The 15,396-nt window shown below is 41.9% G+C and overlaps 1 protein-coding gene across 3 annotated transcripts in view; it reads left to right on the top strand.

Moving 5' to 3' along the window:
- DOCK8 (dedicator of cytokinesis 8) overlaps positions 1 to 15,396 on the top strand; it is a 222,503-nt gene that overhangs the window by 73,007 nt on the left and 134,100 nt on the right. For all 3 annotated transcript variants that reach the window (XM_036090844.2, XM_036090845.2, XM_078061526.1), the window contains 2 exons: positions 6,579 to 6,702; positions 12,037 to 12,249. In XM_036090844.2, the coding sequence (XP_035946737.1) occupies positions 6,579 to 6,702; positions 12,037 to 12,249 (337 nt within the window). The remainder of the gene's footprint in view (positions 1 to 6,578; positions 6,703 to 12,036; positions 12,250 to 15,396) is intronic.

The raw sequence follows: 15,396 nt of genomic DNA, 5'->3' as shown, positions 1-15,396 counted from the left end.
ACTTTGCTTTTCATCCTGAGTGATTAAGGTAATTCTGAAGGAAGGTCGTGCTCAAGGAGAGCTGGGACATCAAGGAATGGGGTATCATCTGTTTTATTACTCCATATTTTACTCCCAGTGAACTGGTAAACAATTAAAATTCAAACACATCAGTGCATATAATTCAGTTACTCCCAAAACACCATAAAAATGTCTCCCTGATCAATAATTGCTTATTATGACATGCATTTGTCGTGCTGGCTGTCAAGGTGTTTAGCTATTTGCTTTGTAAAAGTACAGAAGGCAAGCAAGGCTCATCGGCCTGTGCAGCTACAAAGAGCAATCCAGCTGTGGAAATCGCTGAGCCACTCCTGAGCTGTTACACACACACTCCCATCCCCACAAATCCACACCCCCGGAAGCCCAAGGGCCAGGGCTTTCGTGAAGCCTTCCCTGACCTGGCCGGAAGAAATGGATCCCTTCTGTGAATTTTCAAAACATGCTGTTTGTATTTCTCTTAGAAGCTCTTGTCATACTCTACACCGCATTCTTTTTTTTTTTTTTTAAGATTTTATTTATTTGAAAGAGAGAGAGAGCACACACGAGCAAGAGAAAGTAAGAGCAGGGGGAGGGGCAGAGGGAGAAGCAGACTCCCCGCTGAGCAGGGAGCCTGACCTGGGGCTCGATCCCAGGACCCTGAGATCATGACCTGAGCCGAAGGCAAACACTTAACCGACTGAGCCACCCAGGCGCCCCTCTACATTGCATTCTGATTTCTTGTCTGAATGTTTCCCCTGCTAAATATGTGGTATTTCTCAATAGACTATGACTTCACTGAGGACAGGGACTCCTTTAAAGCTAGGATTCTTGTGTATTCCCCTTTACATCCTCTTTGGTGCCTTATTCTCAGGAGATACTTTATAAACCTGTGTTGAATGGGAGAATGAATGAAACTTTAACAAGCAAATATCCATATCGTGTTCCTTTAAGACAAGTGTTCTCAGATCTATCAGACCCAACAGCGTCTTTCTGTGTAATGAATATTTTATAATGCCGCCTTTATCAGCCATGAACTTTCTCATTTGTAGAAGTCAGTAAAATGTCCCAACCGTTACATAAAGGAGAAATAAAAGAAGCAGACTACATAAAATAGCAGGCATGTAAATATGCTAATGCTTGAACACAACTCCACCAGAGAACTTAGTAAAATAGCTGTTTGCAGCTGTGGGAACCATCACTATGAGTATCACGCCCCCCTCAAAAGCAGACTGCAACAGGTGTGTTGTATGGGTGACTCAAATACCACAAGCAGCATTGCTGTTAGTAATCCATTTGGATTTGATGATTGTAAAATGCCCAATTCCTCATCAAATTTTCAGTTTATTTGTATCGATATTAAATCATAGTTTCCTATTTTATTCAGTAAGTTTGAATCCAGTTCTATGGTTTATTTTGATGCTCAGATTATCCTCACTTTGACCAGTGTCAATCCCTCCAACTGGCCCTTGTGTCTTTTTCACATGCCCCCAAAGAGCCATTGATCATATCCTTGCTTTTTGCCACAAGATATTCCAAGCTGATCTTACATTGTCCTTTCCTCACCCCTGGAATCAGTCATTTCTCCAAGCAGCTCTGACTCCTTTTAGGTGGAAAGTGGTACTTAGAAGCCAAGCTGGAGGTGTCGAGTGTGCTCATTTCTGTTAAGGTGTCACTCCTCCCATGTCTTCTCAGTGAACAGAGGTAGGGCGTGTGTGTGTGTGTGTTTGTGTGTGTGTGTGTGTGCGTGCGCGCATGCACGCATGGGCACTGAAAACCACGAGTTCATGTCGATACATGGAATTCCAACATGACATCAGAGTATTCGTTCTAATTTTCTTCCTTTCCATATTTTTATCCCTTCTCAGATGGTGAAAAACCTGACTCTTACTGTCCTTAGTATGTTTGCTTACTTGATTAATCCTCCGATATGTAACCGTTGCCCACACTACCCCCAGCCCCCACACAGTCGGCTTCCTCCTCATATTCTGGCTCTGATGCTGACACCTGCAACAGGCTTGCCCCTGTTGGATGGGCACCGTCCACCCTGGGTGGCTGCCCTTTTTGACCTGCACAGATACTGAGTGCCAGGCCACCCATCCGTAGAGACACCCTTGGCAGACTGTTCCTCCAGGTGCATGCCCTCCTTGTCCTACCCAGAATGTCTACTCTGTTATCACCTGCCAGGCTCTTCCAGGCTTGGGGGCCCCCCCTCACAGCATGTGGGTTCTGATTCTCCATGCCAGGCAGACCTTTTCTATGCATGTTCTCTTCACCCTGTTTGGCCTTCAACTTCCCATTCTGGGCTTCCTCACCTACTCCCCATCCTGTGGCATGGAGGATTACCTTGTTCTGATGTTTTTAGTGCCAAATTGTACAGGAGGGAGAGGAAGGAAAGGGAAGTGGAGGAAGGACAAGAAGAAGATGTACATGTATTGTTTTCCAGTCAGCACACGGGCTTTCAAAATGAGCAGTGTTATTCCTCATTTCACACCTGAGGAAACTGTGGCTCAGACAGGTTAAGTCACTTGCCTGTGGTCTCATAGCCAGTATGTAAGGGGGCAGCATCCGAACCCAGGCCCTGAACTCTAGAGCCAAATTCTGTCTACTCCACACTGCCTCTAAAGACTTTGGTCTTTAAAATCTGTTTGGTCTTAGGGTGCCTGGGTGGCTCAGTTGGTTGAGCATCTGACTCTTGATTTCGGCTCATGTCATAATCTCAGGGTCCTGGGATCGAGCCCCAAGTCAGGCTTCCCATTTGGCAGAAGTCTGCTTGTCTCCCTCTCCCTTTGTCCCTCCCCCAGCTTGCTCTCTCTCTCTCTCTAAAGTAAATAAACCTTTTTTAAAAAGAAATAAAATATGTTTGGTCTTTGGATTGTTCCCAAATATACAATAATTGTATTTGGAGAAAAGGAATGCAGTTCTCTTGAGAAGCAATAGGTTTGTTCATTTTAAGAATAGTTTTTCTACCACTTGGCCCACTTCCGTATCTTTCTTTTGTCTGCAAAGAGGCTCAACAGGAGCATGGCTTTATTTGGCTCAGTTGCCCACGTCGGGTAGTGAGGCTGGGGTTTCTGGTGGCCAGGGGCACTCAACCAGCAGCCTTACTACCTACGAGGTGGTGGTTTCCACCTTCTGTGGCTGGCACTTTTAAAATGAATCATCTTTACATTCTTGCCAGTCTTATCCTCTCCCCCAGCCAGCTCTACCCCTGCTGCCACAAGACAGCTTTGTGATAAAATGGGGAAGTAGATGCTAAATCTGGAATGAGGAAGGGGAGAGACGTTTGCTCTGGTTTCAAACACACACCATGGAAGACGTCAGTCTTAATGCTTTCCATCCCCCAAATGCTGAGGGCTGGTGCATATATGGAGTTAGAATATATATATATATATATATATATATATATATATATATACACACACACACACACACATATATGTACATATATATGTATATATATATATTATTGTGAAATGAATGTTTAACACTATTCGGTGACTCATTTTTTTAATGCCCATTTGTCAGTGTCTTTGGGGTTCTTTGAAATGTGTCTTTGAAATAACTCCAGAAAACGTTCTAACACAGTGGAAGACCAAAAAAGAAAGAAAACATCTATTTGCATAAAATAGCAAAAGAGCAATAGCCAAATAAATTTGACTTCTTCCAGATTTAAGCATCTTCGGAAGAAAATTGATTTGAATGTTTCCAGATACAGTGTACGAACTTTTTTTCATAAAACCTTAAAGCTGGGCAAATATCCTAGAATTCACCTCATGTTTATGCGTCACCGATGAAGAAACAGAGGCACTGAGGGAAGTGATTGAGGATGATGGGGGCAGGTGCACGGCTGTAAGCCTGTAATTGTGTGTGTGTGCGTGTGTGTGTGTGCGCGCTGTTCACTTGTCAGTAAACACTCAGAAATAGGTATACTTTATGAGACAAGAAATAAAGCTAAGGCAGATATGGTTCTTGTTGTCAAGGCACACAAGGTCTTAAGTTAGGCTGCTTCCTGAGTTTTATTTCTGTGGCCTGAGCAGGTGGTCTTGTGAGGAGACATGTGACATTGAACCTTTAGCAGCAATACCCTTTGGAGTGTACAAGTCCCAAGTAAGGCAAAGGGCAGATGCCAAAGTGTGAAATTTGTGTTTTAATTTGTTTGCATTTGATTTTAGAATTACTTAATTAATTAATTTTAGAGGGGGGAGGGGCAGAGGAATGGGGGAAGAGAATCAAACAGGCTCCATGTCCACGCCCAGCGCGGAGCCCGATGTGGGGCTCGATCTCACAACCTCGAGATCATGACCTGAGCCGAAATCAAGAGTTGGATGCTTAACCAACGGAGCCACCCAGGTGCCCCTAGAATTAATTTATATTAATTAATTCCTTTGGGAATTTTCCCCCTTAAAATTGGATTCTTCAGGAAAAACAATCACAGATTCGGTGTATTGTAATTAACGACAGTAATCTTGGGACACAACTCACTATTTACCGCTATTTCAAGTTGGGTCCTTTTCCCCCAGACATTATATCACATATAGCTTTTTCTTTGAACCCTCAGAGAGAGTCCAAAAGCTATTTTATGCACTAGAAAAGCTACCCATCCAGCACACACATGCATGTTGCTGGGGAAGTTTATATTGATGAGAATCACTTTTAAAAAGCTAACAGGTTAAAAAAAAAGAAGAAGCTAACAGATTTATGAAATCCTATGTGAGGCTCTCTCTCTCAAAGATCTCTGTTCATAGAAAATAAATATTATAATAGCAAATAAATTTTGCTCACACATGTATCTGCTCTTCTTAACACTGCCATTAGCACACTTAGAGCAACTGGAACCAACATAATTTTCTTAAATATTTTAAGTAGTTATTACTTCTGGGAAATTGTTTGAAGGGGTCTCCCCAAAATACTTCTTTGCTAATTGATGTTTATGAACAATATGATATTTTAAATTTCATTTATTTTGTTGGTGTTTAGGAATTCCAAGCCCGAGGTTATTCTGCGTATTTCTCTTGAAATCTTTTCTAAATGTTTACTCTTATTTCCTTATTCAGAGTGTACCTTACTCATTTACTTATTTTTTTCAGTTCCCCAATTTGGCCTGCTGTTCACCCAGCCCCGGGAATACAGGTTTGGGGTCAGGGCAGTACAAGTGGCCAAGAGACGCTGAAGATGACGATTTATAGCAGACGTTGACTTGAATTAGTCACCAAGCCCGTCTTGTCCGTCTTCGGGGGCTATTTCTTGTCTCCTTTTCCTCAAATTGCTTGTCTTGAGAGCACAATAAAATCTAAGGACAGAGCTTTTTTCTCCCTGTAGACCACACTGGGACAGCTCCTTTTTTTTTTTTCTTTAATTAACTTAATCAACTATAATTTATTGAATACCGAGTCTGTGCATAACCCAACACTTCACCCTCCCCAAGAGTTATAAACGTGGATCATTGCTAGTAGCTCTCCCACATCTCCTGCTTTATCTGCCTGCCATTTGATCTGCCTAATAAATCCTCACTCATTTCATATCCTTTTACCCACTTGCTCGGGGGTTTTTCTAATAGTGTGAGAAATCAAACCAAAAAGGCGGGTGGTTGTGCGGTTGACTTTGCAGCCTGTTTTCCAAGAAGACTTTGAGTCATAAAAACGGGGAATAGGCCCGTTGGTTTCTTGGGGCGCCTGGGTGGCTCAGATGGTTAAGCGTCTGCCTTCAGCTCAGGTCATGATCCCAGGGTCCTGGGATCGAGCCCCGCATCAGGCTCCCTGCTCCTCGGGACGCCTGCTTCTCCCCCTCCCTCTGCCACTCCCCTTGCTTGTGTTCCCTCTCTCGCTGTGTCTCTCTCTGTCAAATAAATAAATAAAATCTTTAAAAAAAACAAAACAAAATGGGGAATAGGCCCGTTGGTTTCTGCAGTTAGTATCTGACAGCCTCTATCTGTTGCCTTTTTCATGATGGTCTAATTTCTTTCTCCAGTGACAGGGCTGGCCATTATATTTTAAACCCTTTTCATAGATACACAGTTTTGAAATCCAATTTTAGTGGCGTGCACGGAGCGGAGATTGAGACTGTTAGCAGAGATTTTTGGCCTGTCCATCACTTATTTCTATTTTTTCTTAACCATGTCCTGCCTTTCTAATTCATTGTGAAGATCACTGTTGGGGACATTCAACATTTTCCTCTATTTTTATCTTCAAATGATCTTTATTTGCAGCTCTGCCCATTGCTAGATTTATTCCAGCCTCTTAACACTAGGGTCATAGTTTTTAGTGTCAGCTTGGAGCCAAATGCCCCGCAGCTGAAATGACCACACCTCCGAAGTGGCATTTTCCCAGACCGGTCCTGCCTTTAATAATGAGCCAGCCAGGAGGCAAGTCTGTATCTGATTACAGCAGACTCTTGTATTAGGCCTGGTGCATAATTAGATGTGAGGAATTACAATCGGTCCTCTCTTTGCAAGATCTTTCAGCGCTATGTCTACTCTCAGCCATTACTTTTATTTTTAACCTAATGCGTTTGTACCTCTCTCTCTTTCTCCCTCTCCAAATTACGTATAACAACAAAAAAAGAAACCAAGGAAGTTCGGAGATTTGCGGCTTTAAAAAGACTGGATCCCGAAGAGATTTTCACAAGACGCTCCAGAAACAGACATTTGAGTCAGAGTCCTTGGAGGGCCATGAACCAAGCACACAGGTATTTTCTATCAACAAACATGGTTACCAGGTTACTGGGCTGTTCTGCCCAGGGCATGTTGTTGGCGTTTTAACTAGAGAAAGGGCTAGACTCAGAGAATGTCAGAGTAGGAGGAACGTTACCGTCTGACTCAGTGGGGTTTTTTGTTTTTTTTTTTAAACCTGTTTGTACCTACAGAAATCGGTGTTCAAATGAGAACCCACAAGTTCAATAATGAAAAGAGGTAGAATCGGAGGGGGGGCCCTCTCCCCATAACAGTTCCTGAGGAGACCCAGTGGTACCTCTAAGGCAGGCTGTGGACTGAGTGAAAATCCACACTGAGGCCAGGCTGCCCAGATTCTCTTCGTGATTTTGCTGCATACTAACTCTGTCGCCCCAGGAAGGATCATTAACCTCTCCAGGCTTCCTCCCCTGGAAAACAAGGGTGATAATAAAGCCATCTCATTTTATTATAACTTTTACTTTTATTTCCTTGTTCTGTTAATTTTTTTTTGAGTTCGTTTTAAAAATATATGTATATAAGTAAGTTATATTATCTGTACATGACATTTCAGGATGGGAGAGGAGAAATTAGGAAACATTTACATTAAAAAGGAGTGTTGGGTATGGAGACCAGCTGGTGTAAAGGGAGTAGAGCCTTAGGAGATCTGCTTGTCCGCCATCTTGGGGAACTGTTGTGTGATCTTGGGGAAGTCATGTTACCGCCTGAGTCCACTCAATGGGAAATGATGGGCTGCACTGGTCTCTTCCAATTTTAAATCTCAGCTCTCTGACTTTGACGTTAGTTTAGGTTTGAGAATATTTAAACCCTTTGGGAAAAAATGGAAGCAGCTGAGCTAACTAGGCAAAGTAATGTTTTGAATCTGGTACAGTATGTTGAATGTATTTGAGTGATTGCTCTAGAAAAGGACAACCATGGTTAACTGGAAAGTTTGAGAACTCAGTTTCTGTGGAGGAATAGTTGAGCATATATACTTTGTGCATCTGTTAAAATTATACAGCCATTGAAATCTTAGAAGAGACTGTGGAAAATGTGGGAAATACTAATGTGTGAAACCAAAATCAAGAATCAAACTCTTGAATTTGGTAGGAAAGATATGCCTACAGAAATATAGAAGGTAATATCTTTGGGTACTAGAACTGTTGTATCTTCTTAAAAAGTATTCTTTTCTCAATTTTACACAGTTTCTATAACAAGTACTTATTAATTATTCAGGGAAAGCTTTTTTTTAAAGCATTTTTTGGACTTATTTATTTTATAGAGAGAGTGAGAGAGAGAGCATGTTCATGTGAGGAAGGGAGAGGGAGAAGAGACTCTCAAGCAGACTCCCCACTGAATGCAGACCCTGACTCAGGGTTTGATCTCAAGACCCTGAGATCATGACTAGAGCTGAAACCAAGAGTCGGATGCTTAACCGACTGAGCCACCCAGGCGCCCCAAGGGAAGTGAACTGTCTTAGTCAACTTGGGCTGAATAATAGAGTACAATAGACTGGGGTAGCTAAAACACCAGACATTTATTTCTCACAGTTCAGAAGTGGGGAGGTCCAAGATCAAGGTGTCAGCTGATTTGGTCCTGGTTTGCAGACACCTTGTTGTATTACCACACAGTGGAGACTGAGAGAGAGAACAAACTTTCTCATGTCTCTTTTAAGGGCACTAATTCCATTCATGAAGGCCCCATCTTCATGACCTGATCACCTCCCAAAGGCCCTACCTCCCAATAGCCCATTGGGCATTAGGATTTCAACACAAGAATTTTTCAGGGACACAAACATTCAAGTTCATAACACTAGTAACATTGACAACAAATAGTAACTAACACAGGGGGTTGTTTGAGTATTAAATGAGTTAATATGTGTAAAGCATTTAGGTTGATGCCAGCTCACTCTTAGTGCCCATACATGCTAAGTAAAATAAACCAGTCACAAAAAACCAAAAATGGTATAATTCCACTTATGTGAGGTCCCTAGAGTAGTCAGGTTCCTAGAGACTGAGAATAGATTGGTGGTTGTCAGGAATTGCAGGGAGTGGGAGGAATGGAAATTATCTTGTAATGGGTACAGACTTGCAGTACTGATGAAAAGAGTTGTGGATGGTGGGTTGCACAACAGTGTGAATGTACTTCACACTACTGAGCTGTACTCTAAGAAATGATGAAGATGGTAATTTTATGTTCGGTATATTTTACCACAATTAAAAATTTTTTTCTAGAAAGCTAAGGCTCTATTCCAACTTGGTCCATTTTATAGATGGGAAAAATAAAACAAAGGGGAAGAAATTTGTCCAAGTTTTATAGGGCATCTTCTGAACTTTATAGGGCATCTGTAGAGTTTTCAGCTTTCAGGTGCTCCCATTATAAGCACCTCACCATGCTGAATGGTGAATGACTGGAGAGTTTTAATATAATACCGATTTTTCCAACAACATGGTCTCTACTGCCCAGCTGACTCCTTAATCTGAGCTCTACGGAGGAATCAGCCGTCAGTTCCCATGCTGAATATAGTGGGCTTCCTGAAGCGTGGGATATCTGTACTCTGTAGGAGATTTTTACGGGATTTTTCATTGGTAATTTTGACTAAATTCAGCTTTTTTTTTTTGAAGATTTTTTTTTTTATATTTAATTTTTTTATTGTTATGTTAATCCCCATACATTACATCATTAGTTTTAGATATAGTGTTCCATGATTCATTGTTTGTGCATAACACCCAGTGCTCCATGCAGAACGTGCCCTCCTCAATACCCATCACCAGGCTAACCCATCCTCCCAACCCCCTCCCCTCTAGAACCCCCAGTTTGTTTTTCAGAGTCCATCGTCTCTCATGGTTCTTCTTAAATTCAGCTTTTATTTTACATCATGACCTACTAAATTTTTCCTTGTCTTGGTCAGACGGAAGCCACACCAGGTATCTCAACAAAAGAAATTTAACATAGAGATTGGTTAAACAATTTTGGAGGATCGAGAGAAACAAACAGGAAAATTCAAGTCCTACAGAAATTTTAAGAGTAGGAAACAGCATGCCATGCTGGGGCTGGGGCCCAGGGCAGTGGAAACTGAAGCTTCACTGCAATCCCTGGAGGGCTTGTTTGAACTCACAGTGCTGGACCCCACCCCAGAGTTTCTGATTCATTAGGTTGGAGTGGTGCTTGATAATTTGCTTTTCTAATTAGCATTTCCCAAGAGATGCTGAGGCTACTGGTCCCAAGACCAGATTCAGGAACCACGGGTCTGGTGGGAAGAGTTTGGAGTTATCAGAACCTAGAAGCTCCAAAGAGTGGCCTTAGAGCTGGGACTCAAATCTCTCGGGAGGGGGCCGGACCTGGCTGGAGGTGGTGTCTTGGGATCTCAGAGGAAAGATCCCACGGGGTCTGGGACTCTGGACTTGGACCTCTTAGGAGGGGGGACTGTCTGGCTGGTGCTGGTACCTCCAAGGAGGTAAGAGGAGGATGGTTCTGGAAGTGCCCAAACTAGCTGGAGGCTAGAGCCGATGGCCACTACCAAGGTGTGAGGAACTGCAACGAAGAGGGAGGGGCCAGTCCCTTCTCCCTCCTCCAGCCATCCAGTCTCCCTATAGTGCGCCCTACTGGCAGGACCCAAAAGGAGTGGTGGCAAAGCCAAAATATGACTTGCTGAGTACCAGGCCCAGCATCAGAGAGAAGAGTATAAAATTTGGAGCTGAGAGAGAATAGGTAAATGACCCTCACCCCCATGAAGCACACTCATTCAGCATACTAACAGTACTCAATTAAGTCCTCAGCTAGGTTGTGGAGCCAAGTTACGCAAAGGTATGTTAAGTGTTAGAGTAATAGTCACCATGCAGAGATGCTCAGACAGTGAGACAACGAGCAACATCTTCCATGTCACTCCCATTCTTGGCACCTTCTGAGTGGAATGTGGAGGCCAAGTTCCCGAATTTACGTAAGTTCAATACATATATGATGCAACTCCATGGTACACATATATTCCATTAAATTAGATTATATTATACATAATACTGTAAACCTTCCTTTTTCATATTAACAATACACTGTGTTGTGATCATCTTTCTCTTCCAGGGAATACATGTTTACTTGGGTTTTCTTTAAATGGCTGTATAACATTCCGTTAGATGAAAGTTCCCAAATCTTTTAATGCTACCTCTTTGGGGGGATATTTAGACAGTTTCTGTTATTTTGTTACTACAGTGTTCCAGAGCTGCTCTTGTCCTCACAATCCTTGCTCACTTGTCCAGTTATACCCTTAGGATGAATTCTGGAGATTATATATATAGAGAGAGACATCCTTTCAAAGAAACTTGGTAAATTCAATTCATTTTCCCAAGGCTCTCATAAATTCTAAGCCAAAAAAAGTATCAGTAATTAAAGTGCTAATATTGATTATTGCTAGCACATTTGGTTAGGTAAAATTTATGATCTAGCAGAGTAGCACTTTTATAATGTAGATGGGTATCACAGGAAGGACATATTATAGAGAATTTGTATAGTAGCATGTCCATTCAGTAGAACTTTAGGATAACATTTTACCATTATTATAATAGTTCATCTATATTCTTATGATGTATCATTGATTGTGGGTATATAGTCTTTGCCAAGTCTTTGGTTGGATTTACCATTCCCCATTACTGAAACGTTCCTAATGGAATAAAGCATCTGCTTTGTGAAAGCTTTCAGACTCTTTTTTCAAACACACTGTGACTAAAAGTGGACACTACTTGAATAGCAAATGGCTTTTCTGCTTTTTGTTCTGGCGCTTTTTCCTATAACTGTTACCAAAGAAGAGTATTCACAGCCCCACATCTCTGTCTTCAGAAGCATAATATTCAGTTTGGGAATTTATATAAGGTTTAATTTGGAAGGCTCCTCTCAGGTCATCTTATTTTCCAGTTTCAAAAGCCAGCTTCTGAAATTGAGATTAGGACGAGATCCCTATATACCCCCGTCCAGACTCCTCTCTGTTAAACCTCTTCCAGTTCTGTTCTGCTTGAGTGTGGGACATGAGCGAGGTTCCCAAGAGACTTGGCTCCCAATCTCCAGAAAACAACATGCCCCAAACTAATAGGAACACAGTGCTCTTTTCAAGCCTTTCCTCAAGGACTGGTTTATCCACATCCGATGAGTAATTACCTGCTTCCAGGTGGGAAGGAGACATTTAATTTTAGGATATTCAGGCCAGGAAGCAAAGTTGTGGCTTTTGTCAAACCCCCAGTTTGCTCAGAAGCAACTTGAGGCCCGATTCTGTAATCCCACGTGGGTGCAGGGATGAGACATCGCGGATGCTTTCGTTCTCATTTTAGACTCACGATCTCTGTCACAAGATGGGTCTCTTCTTGCAGGCTCGCCCCCGCCACTTAAACGTGCTGTGTGACGTGTCTGGGAAAGGGCCCCTCACTGCCTGTGGCTTCGACCTCCGCAGCCTGCAGCCTGATCAGCAGCTGGAGAACCTCCTGCAACAAGTGAGTGCCGAGGACTTCGAGAAGCAGAATGAAGAGGCCCGGAGGACCAATCGGCAGGCGGAGCTCTTTGCCCTGTACCCATCGGTGGACGAGGTGGGTGCAACCCTCTCCATGCTGGAGAATTTCAGGGAGGAAACAGAGTCTCCAGGAGAGTATTATCGTTTGTCATGACCGGATAGCGCTGTCAGGATGCTTAATTGTATGATTTCTGGCCCGTTCTTTTCACTTATCCAACAGGATAGCAAAGTTGGTTATTGATCAGTCCTGCCAATGAGATTGTGATAATAACAACCAGGATTTTCATTGCTCTCTACAAAACACTTTCACTGATTTTGTCTCATTTAATCCTCACAACATTTCAAGGGTCTGCATGCAGTGATCTCGCTCATTAAGTCAAACCATTCAGTTATTTGGGGGTATGTTTTGCGGATAATCCATCAAGGTGTGCGTTACTTGAACTTTGATATCCTCAAGTGTTGAGATCTTTTTAAAAATAATCTCTATGAACAACCTGAAGAGAATTGCTTTGAAAACATTCCAGTCTAAAATGACCATGGCTATGCTCTTAGTGCATCGACTTCAGGATCCTGATTGTCCACTTCTTTATATATTGGAGCTGACCGAGAACAGTTTGATCATTTAGGCTTTGCCTTGTGGTCACTCCCTGGGGTACTTTGGATGGATGGGATGAGAAATGACCATTATTCAAGCCTGTTTAGGCTCCTCATGCTTAATGGGAGGCTCTCTGTCTTTCCTCTGTCTGTCAGAATGTCTTTGCTTCTGGTTCTTGCCCAAACTGGCTACAGCAATAAGCTCTGCTGTCCAAATTTTATTGAAAGTTCAGTTGCAAGATATACGATCTAGGGAGCATTTTTGCTTAAAAGATAAGCCATCCATCTATGCCTCTACATGTTTGACATTTAATGTTCAGATCAAGCAGGAAGACCATCAGGGAGCAGGCTTCTTAAACCTTGTGAATCCCACACCCCTGGGCATTGTATTTGCTGACTTGCCCTGGGATGAGCTTACCACTGCGCAGCAAAAAGCATAGTAAGGGAGGCAGCAGTCAAGAGATGTGATATCATGTCCACTGTGCAAATATTATTGAGGACACAGACCTATTCCTCACCCAGCATCTGCCTCAATGAGGATCCAGAGGGGAATTATCTGTCAAGCCTTCGGACAGGGAAGAAGTTGCATCCACTGGGGAAATAGGAACACTTAGGAGACGATGAGCATCTTGTAATCTGCTCTCCTAAAGTCTTTACTTAGGGTCAAATTTCTGTTTGCTGCTACTAAATCACTTCCTTCCTTCCTTCCTTCCTTCCTTCTTTCTTTCTTTCTTTCTTTCTTTCTTTCTTTCTTTCTTTCTTTCTTTCTTTCTTTCTTTCTTTCTCTCTCTCTCTTTCTCTCTCTCTCTTTCTCTCTCTCTCTCTCTTTCTCTCTTTCTTTCTTTCTTTCTTTCTTATCCTTATATTCCAGCCCCTTGATTTTCTCACCTATTTATTTCATTTGCAGTGGCCTCAAATCCTTTTCTGAATGAGGCAGGTTAAAAATAAATATGAATAATGTGGGCAGTGTCATCACCTCCATTCTTCAGATTGCAGAGTAAGAGTCAGGGAGGTTAAGGAACTTGTTCAAGATTCAGCAGGCAAATTAAAGTACAGAATGGGGATCCTAGCCTCTTAACCCCAAACTTTATGTTTGCCTGTTTATGTATCTACATAGGCCTACCTGGTATATTAGAGCACATAACTGAAATCCAAAGATGATATGAGCAACCACATTATATATCATAACTTTTCAGTTTCCATATAAAACTAAATTTTTTTTTTACCAGCTTTGTCAAGAAATATTAATCTGACAGATTTGACTTCCACTTACATTCCTTTTCCTCCCAGTTCCATGGTGGAGGTGCCCGTAAGTAAGAAAGTGTCCCCAAGTGGATGGCAGGAGAGAGAAAACAATTAAAGGGTGAGGAGGACATGTCTGGTGAGACATCAACTCATTGAAGTCCCCCTCAGGGGATTAAGTGGGAGGGTGTCCAGTCTTGCATTGATTGTAAGAAAAATCACAGACTCTGTGGAAGGAACTTTGTTTTATGGTCTCCAAAACAATGCAGAAACTCGATTAGGACTGAAGGTTATAATCTAGCAAAGGTCCTAATAGGCCTGCTTTATTGAGTGGAGAGGAATGCTTTGTAATTATTGTACCAGTTATTTGTAAATTGGTATGTCTAAAATGCTGGAGGGCCCCTATACCAGCCTTTAATATTCTGAAGCTCATCCACACAGAAATTGCATTTGTCCTTGTAATTTGCACTTTCTCCAAAGATAGTCCTGTGGAAGAACAGTAAATTTCTGGCTACCTTGAGGTGATCACCCCTGCTGATTTTTTGGGGGGAACACATTAATGAAACTATTTAATATTACCACGACTTTATTTCCTGGTGAGGAGAATGAGAAGAGAGGTGAACTATTATATCCAAATTATGACTAAGCGTACAGAAGAGGTAAAATAGAACATAACCACCAAGCCTCTATGTGGTGAGTTCTTTCCCCGACTCACTCTCGGTTCTGTGAAAGGCATCCTATGTGTTGGTCCCTAAAAAGATGCCACTATCCTTTAGATCACAGAAGAGTTTGCATTCAGACTCCCTAGGCTGCAAGTGACAGAACCCAAGTAAAAATCAATTAAGAAAAAAAAAAAAAGTGGTGGTGGGGTGTGAGATTTATCTGTTCACATAATGCTGTCACAGGCAAGCAGATACAGAGTTGGCCTCAGGATCCCACTGGCTCAACTGATAGAAGAACATCTTTCCTACTGTCTTTGTCTTTCTCTCTCACTATCTCTCTCCCTCCCTTTCTGCCTCTGTCGCTCTCTAAATATATATATATACACTCAGGAAGATAAAACAGACATCCACTTAAAACTTCATATTTGTTCTCTAAGAACTAGTTCCAATTTCAGATAATTATAAAGGCTCAAGAAAAGCATATAGATTAGAAGGGACTTAGGAAATGCATCAATATGTAAACCTTGTTTGGATCATGATTTAACAAACTAACTGCAAAAAAAATGGAGACAGTTGAGGAAATTTGGAACTGATTAAATATTTAGTGACACTAAGAAGTTGTCTTATTGTCTTATTAAAAAGACTTATTAAAAAGTTTAATCATCATGATATTACAGCTGTGCACTTTTTTTTTTTTTAAAGATTTTTTATTTATGTTTTTGACA

This window comes from Halichoerus grypus, chromosome 14, assembly GCF_964656455.1.
Source record: "Halichoerus grypus chromosome 14, mHalGry1.hap1.1, whole genome shotgun sequence".
NCBI lineage: Eukaryota > Metazoa > Chordata > Mammalia > Carnivora > Phocidae > Halichoerus > Halichoerus grypus.
The sequence above is the reverse complement of the archived record's forward strand: the minus strand, read 5'-3'. Positions and strand labels throughout refer to the sequence as shown.